At 41.6% G+C, this 8,133-nt stretch overlaps 1 protein-coding gene across 1 annotated transcript; it reads right to left on the reverse strand.

The window, feature by feature from the left end:
• Nucleotides 1-361: 361 nt before the first annotated feature.
• LOC139259546 (heparan sulfate glucosamine 3-O-sulfotransferase 1-like) lies at nt 362-1,306 on the reverse strand. Its single transcript, XM_070875032.1, has one exon. It carries the CDS (start codon nt 1,304-1,306, stop codon nt 362-364), a length of 945 nt encoding a protein of 314 aa, XP_070731133.1.
• Nucleotides 1,307-8,133: the final 6,827 nt, after the last annotated feature.

Below are 8,133 nucleotides of genomic sequence, written 5' to 3' on the forward strand. Positions count from 1 at the left end.
TATTTCTCATCTAAATTCATACCATGTAGACAGAACAGCAGCGGCACTACATTTGAAATATATTGTTTATTATGGTTTCCTACCCCCATCATGGAATAAATCATCACTAAACACATTTCTATTTGTTTTTTGAATTCACAATGCTAAGTTTGATAACTCCAAACGGACATTGCCGATGATTTTGTCTATAAAGGCGTTCAGCACTGTGTGGAAATGTGCTGCTTTGCACATCCGCAATTAAATATATCCTGCTTTAATTTGTCTGTGAATTAAAAAGGATGACTTTACAAAAATCACAAAACGGTTTTGATTGCTTTAACCCTAGCTGAATCAGCCAACCACGCACAGCTTCTGGAAAGTTTTAATGCCAGTTAAAGGATTGTTTGACCATACTGAAAAATCTCTCATTGTGTTCTCTAAAGTAACCATGTAGCTCCTCCAGTACAGTACTATTCACAACTGGATGGGGGCGGCCCTTAGATTCATGTAAACATCTTTCTTTGCCATCACTTCGAAGACAATAGAAACCCTTGGTTTGATTAAAATAGAAATTTGAAGTCATTATCCTAGCAGGAATGTTAAGAAATGTTTCCACTTTCTGTAATTCTTCCAGAGGGTTCCTTATAAGTGTACCGCCATCGACTATATGTATTTGATCCAGTGGAAAGTACCTTAGCCAGTTACTCATGTGGACGTCATACAGACTTCTCTGAATAGCTTTGTATTTCGTATTTAGTGCTCCATTTTTAATTACCATTTCTTCTATGGGTTGGACAGGCTTGTGGTTTTCCAACCGGTTGTAGTATACCTGGGTGTAGTCCGAGATCACTCTCTCTGTAGGGTCCCTCAGAATCAACAGCAATTTGGTAGAACTGTTCATATCATGGATCCTTTCTGGAGCCTTAATAGATGTGAAATAGCCTGGGGTTTTCTCAATAGTGATTTGGTATGGAGAAGAGAAAGGCATCAGCTTCCTGTACCATTCTAAGCCTTTTACATAGTTCTCATCCCAGTCAAAGAAGTGGACTTCCGTGGCAGCAACCACAATATCAGGGTGAATGTCCAACATTTCCAACAGAGCCCTGGTCCCTCCCTTGCGCACACCAATAATGATGGTCTGTGGAATCATTTGGCTTGTAATGGAAGACTGTGGCTGTGGTGAGTTAGGTTCTGTTTCATTGCCTTCTAATCCACCACGGTATCTTAATGACTGAAGCAGTGTTCCTTCTCTCTGCGGAGAACTTCCTGAGTGCACCCTATCTGTTTGGGCTACCAAAAGGAGAGCCCCCACCAGTAAGCAGGCCATGGGGAGAAAATGTGCCTAGTTAGCAGTAAAGTCAGAAGTGTATTGTTATCACTTAAATGTTAGTTAACACTTTCAGATGAAATGATGTGAGCAGCAACACACGATGAAGTGGAATTTGGAAAGGTGCCTTGATCTGCATCTGCCAAAGACAAAATCAACAGAATGAGTGACATTGAAACAAAATGTAAAACACTGTAAAACACAAAATTATTTTCTTCAGAATCCTATATCTTGTATCTTTTGCACATGTTAATTATGCATCATTATGAGCATTGCATATTAGATATTTTGTACATTTTAGCTTAAGTTAAAGTTGCAGTAGTCCACACGAGTATATATTTTTTACCTTACAACTCTCAGCCATTTAAACAAACAGTGACTCTTCGAGATTTAAAAACTGCCCTGCTACAAAACTACTTTGATAATTAATTGAGAGGCTACTCAGAAACCATCAATTTTACATTCAGAATGAAGCTGTACATTATATTAAACCTTATTTAAACTGAGACATATGTACATATTCAAATGCCAATTTCCCAGTGCACTTACATTTGCTAATGGAAGAAATGAAGCACACTTTGAGGACTACTGAACATTTCAAAGTATATCTCATTCATTTTTATAAATAATGTATTGCCTCTATCTTGGTTATTGTCTCCAACGAAAACACAATTTTGCTCCAGACCTAGAACCTGCATGGATCGAGTTTGCAAGCCCCTGATGTTAGATGCAATGCTGCAGCATGAGTAGAATCATAGAATGGTTACAGCACAGAAGCAGGCCATTTGGCCTGTCGAGCCTGTGCTGACTCTCTGCAATAGCACTTCAGCTCGTCCCACTCCCCCGCCCATCTCCCATAGCACTGCAAATTTCTTTCCTTCAGGTACTTATCCAATTCCCTTTTGAAAGCCACAATTGAATCTGCCTCCACTACCCTTGCAGACAGTGAATTCCAGATCCTAACCACTCGCTGCGTAAAAAAAGATTTTCCTCATGTCGCCTTTGATTAGAAACTGAGAAACACAGAAATTTACAGTGCAGAAGGGGGCCATTTTGGTCCATCGTGTCCGCGCCGGCCAACAAAGAGTCGCACGGCCCTCGGTCAGCAGCCCTGAAGGTTACATATAAACCTATGAACAATGGGGGACAGGTAAAGAGCATCCGACCCAACCAATCTGCCCCATACAACTGCGATACCCCATATATCGCAACATTTTACACTCCACCCCACCTGGAGCCATGCGATCTCCTGGGAGAGGCAAAAAAACAGATTAAAAACCCAGGTCAATTGGGGGGGAAAAAAAATAAATCGGAAAATTTCTCTCCGACCCATCCAGGCAATCAAAACTAGTCCAGGAGATCAATCTGGCTTTTTTAGATTCCATGATGTACTTACCATCGTGCCTGTGCCAGCCAACAAGAGGTTATCCAGTCTAATCCCACTTACCAGCTCTAGATCTGTAACCCTGCAGGTTACGGCACTCCAAGTGCCCATCCAAGCACCTTTTAAATGTGGTGAGGGTTTCTGCCTCTATCACCCTTCCAGACAGTGAGTTCCAGACCCCCACAACCCTTTGCGTGAAGAAGCTTCCCCTCAAATCCCCTCCTAAATCTTCCACCGACCACCTTAAGCCTATGCCCCCTTGTAATTGACCCCTCAACCAAGGCAAATAGGCCCTTGCTATCTACTATATCCAGGCCCCTCAAAATTTTATACACCTCAATGTGGTCTCCCCTCAGCGTTCTCTGTTACAAGGAGAACAAACCCAGCCTGCCCAATCTGTCCTCATAACTAAGATTCTCCATTCCAGGCAGCATCCTAGTAAATCTCCTCTCCTCTCTCTCCAGTGCAATCACGTCCTTCCTATAATATGGCGACCAGAACTGCACGCAGTATTCCAGCTGTGGCCTAACCAGTCTATTGTACAATTTAAGCATAACCTCTCCGCTCTTGTATTCTATGCCTCGGCCAATAAAGGCAAGCATCCCGTATGCCTTCTTAACCATCTTATCCACCTAGTCTGCAAAGGGATCTGTGGACAAGTACTCAAGGTCCCTTTGTTCATTTACACTTCTAAGTGGCCTACCATTTAATGTGTACACCCTTTTCTTCTTAGCCCTCCCAAAGTGCACCTTACACTTCTCCGAATTAAATTCCATTTGCCACTGCTCTGCCCAACTGATTAGTAGATTTGTTGCCATTTGTCATTAGATTACTGTACTTCAGTACAAGGTTGCACATTATGGTCAACAGCCTGGTAAAGCGAATGATTAGAGGTCTTGGAGCCGAAATGATCTCAACCTATTCTCAAACTTTAAATGGTAGGCCACTTAGAAGTGTAAATGAACAAAGGGACCTTGAGTACTTGTCCTCCTGCAGTCCATGACTATCCTCTTCATTATCAACCACACAGCCAATTTTAGTGTCATCTGCAAACTTTTTAATCATACCCCCTATATTCAAATCTAGATCATTGATATATACCACTGCAAACATCCTTCCAATCACAAAAACAACCATCAACCATTACCCTTTGCTTCCTACCTCTAAGCCAATTTTGGACCCAACTTGCCACTTTGCCCTGGATCCCATGGGCTTTTACCTTCGTGACCAGTCTGCCATGTGGGACCTTATCAAAAGCTTTGCTAAAGTCCATATACAATACATTGTACGTACTACCCTCATCGACCCTCTTGGTTACCTCCTCAAAAAATTCAACCAGGTTAGTCAAACGCGATCTTTCCTTAACAAATCTGTGCTGACTGTCCCTGATTAATCCTTGCCTTTCTAAATGTACGTTTATCCTGTCCTTCAGGATTTTTTCCAATAATTTTCCCACACTTAGGCTGACTGGCCTGTAATTACTCGGCCTATCTCTTTCTCTCTTCTTAAACAAATGTACCACATTAGCAGTCCTCCAGTCCTCCGGCACCATGCCCAAATCCAAAGAGGACTGGAAAATGATGGTCAAAGCCTCTGCTATTATCCTCTCTTGCTTCGCTCAACAGCCTTGGATGCATTTTATCTGGGCCTGGGAACTTATTCACTTTCAAAGCTGCCAAACCCCCCAATACCTTCTCTCTCACTATGTCTATTTCATTCAGAATTTCACACTCTTCCTCGATAGCAGTATCTACATTGCTCCTTTTCTTTGTGAAAACAGACACAAAGTATTAATTGAGAAGCATACCCACATCTTCCGCCTCCACACACAGATTACCCTCATGCCTCTAATAGGCCCTACCCTTTCTTTAGTCATCCTCTTGCTCTTAATATATTTATAGAACATCTTTGAGTTTTCCTTGATTTTACTTGCCAAGAGTTTTTCTTGCTCTCTCTTAGCATTCCTAATATCCTTTTTAATTTCACCTCTGTACTGCCTATATTCCTCCAGAGATTCTACAGTATTTAGCCATCGGTATATGACATAAGCTTCCCTTTTTTTCTTTATCCTCCCCTGTAAGTCCCTAGACATCCAGGAGGCTCGAGAATTGTTATTCCCACCCTTTTTCTTTAAGGGCACATTTTTGGCCTGAGCCCTCCTTGAATGCCTCTCACTGTTCAGACACCGAATTACATTCAAGTAGCTGTTTCCAGTCCACTGTGGCCACTTCTCAACTTAGCAAAGTTAGCTTTTCCCCAATTTGGGACTTTTATTCCTGGTCTATCCTTGTCTTTATCCATAACTACCTTGAATCTGACTGAATTATGGTCATTGGCAGCCAAGTGCTCCCCCACTGATACCCCTTCCACCTGCCCAGCTTCATTTCCCAAAACTAAATGCAGAACCGCCCCCTCCTGTGTTGGGCTTGTAACATACGGAGTAAAAAAGTTCTCTTGAAATCATTTTAGGAATTCCGCACCCTCTATACCCTTCACACTATATTTGTCCCAATCAATATTAGGATAGTTGAAATCCCCTACTCTTACTGCCCTATAGTTTTTGGACTTCGCAAAAATTTGTTTACATATTTGTTCTTCTATCTCCCTCCCATTGTTTGGGGGTCTATAATACATGTCCAGCAGTGTGATCGTCCCTTTTTTATTTTTCAGTTCGACCCATATGGCCTCATTTGATGAGCCCTCTAACATATCATCCCGTCCCACCGCTGTAATAGTTTCTTTAATCAATACCGCGACCCCCCCTTTTTACCCCCCTTCTGTCCTGTCTAAAAATCCTATAACCAGAAATATTGAGCTGTCAAACCTGCCCCTCGTTCAGCCATGTCTCTGTAACGGCTATAATGTCATACTCCCAAGTGTCTACCTGTGCTCTCAGCTCATCCGCCTTATTCGCTATACTCCTTGCATTGAAGCATATACCATCAGCACAGGCAGACCTCCTTGATTACTACTTATTAACCCTTGTTTCCTCTGTCTTAAAAATTCACTTTCTACATTCTTGCTTTGCAATATCAGCTTTACTTCCTTCCCTATTTAATTTGTTCTCAGGTTCCCATCTCCCGCCAAGCTAGTTTAAACTCTCCCCAACAGCACTAGCAAAACTTCCCGTGAGGATATTGGTCCTGCGCTGTTGAGGTGCAATCCGTCCAGTTTGTACAGATCCCATCTCCCCCAGAACCGGTCCCAATGCCTCAGGAATGTAAAGCCCTCCCTCCTGCACCAACTCTCTAGCCATTGTTCTTCTGCAAATCACCTTAAGTTTGTGTCCTCTGCTTCTCGACCCTTCTGCCAATGGGAACAGTTTCTCTCCATCTATTCTGTCTAGACCCCTCATGATTTTGAACACCTCTATCAAATCTCCTCTCAACCTTCTCTGCTCTAAGGAGAACAACCCCAGCTTCTCCAGTATATCCAGGTAACTGAAGTTCCTCATCCCTGGAACCATTCTTGTAAATCTTTTCTGCACCCTCTCTAAGGCCTTCACATCCTTTCAAAAATGTGGTGCCCAGAATTGGACACGATACTTCAGTTGAGGCTAAATCAGTGTTTTATAAAGGTTCATCATAACTTCCTTGCTTTTGTACTCTATGCATCTATTTATGAAGCACAGGTTCCCATGTGGATTTATAACCGCTTTCTCAACCTGCCCTGTAACCTTCGATGATTTGTGCACATATACCCGCAGGTCTCTCTGTTCCTGCACCCCCTTTAGAATTATACACTTTAGTTCTTCCTACCAAAATGTATCACTTCGCATTTTACTGCATTAAATTTCATCTGCCCATTCCACCAGCCTGTCTATGTCTTCTTGAAGTCTATCACTATCCTCCTTACTATACTTCTAAATTTTCTGTCATCCGCAAATTTTGAAATTGTGCCCTGTACACCCAAGGTCCTAGTACCGTCCCCTGGCATATACCTTCCTCGAGTCCGAAAAACAACTGTTCACCACTACTCTCTGTTTCCTGTCATTTAGCCAATTTTGTATCCAAGCTGCCACTATTCCTTTTATTCCATGGGCTTCAATTTTTCTGGCAAGCCTATTATGTGGCACTTTATCAAACGCCTTTTGGAAGTCCATGTACACCACATCAACCACATTGCCCTCATCAACCCTCTCTGTTACCTCATCAAAAAACTCAATCAATCAGTTAAACATGATTTGTCTTTAACAAATTCTGCTCACTTTCCTTAATGAATTCATACTTGTCCAAGTGACTGTTAACTTTGTCCCGGATTATCATTTCTAAAAGCTTCCCCACTACTAAGGTTAAACTGACTGGCCTGTAGTTGTTGGGTTTATACGTACACCCTTTTTTGGACAAGGGTGTAACATTTGCAATTCTCCAGTCCTCTGGCACCAGCCCCGTAACCAAGGAGGATTGGAAGATTATGGCCAATGCCTCTGCAATTTTTACTTCCTTTACTTCCCTCAGCATCCTAGGATGCATCCCATCTGGTCCTGGTGACTTATCTACTTTAAGTACAGCCAGCCTTTCTAGTATCTCCTCCTTATCAATTTTTATCCCATCCAATATTTCAACTACCACCTCTTTCACTATGACTTTGACAGCATCTTCTTCCTTCGTAAAGATAGATGCAAAGTATTAATTTAGTACCTCAGCCATGCCCTCTGTCTCCATGTGTAGGTCTCCATTTTGGTCCCTGATCGGCCCCAACCCTCCTCTTACTACCCGTTTACTATGTATATGCCTAGTGCACAATGTTATCCATATAGCTTATCAGCCGTTTATAGTTAATTTACTTACTCAACGGCTAAGATGCAATGGAGTACAGTTAGGCACTTCAAGATAACTCAGCATTTTATATATTTTAAATGAATCCTTCATAGATTCACATAGAACATTAGTTGCATTGCTTTATTATTCACTGAACCTGTCTATGTTCCAGTTAAAATTTCAAAACTTAACACAATGTAAAACTTGTCAAAATTCATGTTAATTTCAGAGATTCTAAACTCAACTAGTGAGTGACATATGTTGTATCAAGCTGACCAACAAGTGGAACCACCAATAAATGAATCACAGCAATAGCATTTTATTAACCTTTGGGCTAAGATTGATAATATGTACAAAAGGAACTCAATCAATGGTTGACAAAATTTCAGGTCCTGTCTAAAGCACAGGCTCAATTAGCAAAGATGCAAGTCCAAGATAGGCACTTTGCATAAGCTCTGAAATCTTGCTGACCAAAGATCAATCTAACTTGAGTAAGATTGCTCTCTCTGCATAGTCTAAGCATTCTGTACTGCTTTATCTTTTCCTTTTCTTGAATTCATTCTACATTTTCTTCCTTAATTTTCTCTTTCTTTATAAAAGTCTTCGTAGTGTGTGATTTTGTCTGTCACAATTCAGACATCCCACCTGTCACAGGTACATATTTCTGCATCGCTTTCATACCT

The sequence above is a fragment of the Pristiophorus japonicus genome, chromosome 3, assembly GCF_044704955.1.
Source record: "Pristiophorus japonicus isolate sPriJap1 chromosome 3, sPriJap1.hap1, whole genome shotgun sequence".
NCBI classification, from domain to species: Eukaryota; Metazoa; Chordata; class Chondrichthyes; family Pristiophoridae; genus Pristiophorus; species Pristiophorus japonicus.

Bases quoted from the DNA above. Each gene is read 5' to 3' on its own strand.
- LOC139259546 (XM_070875032.1), bottom strand. From the start codon at position 1,306: ATGGCCTGCTTACTGGTGGGGGCTCTCCTTTTGGTAGCCCAAACAGAT.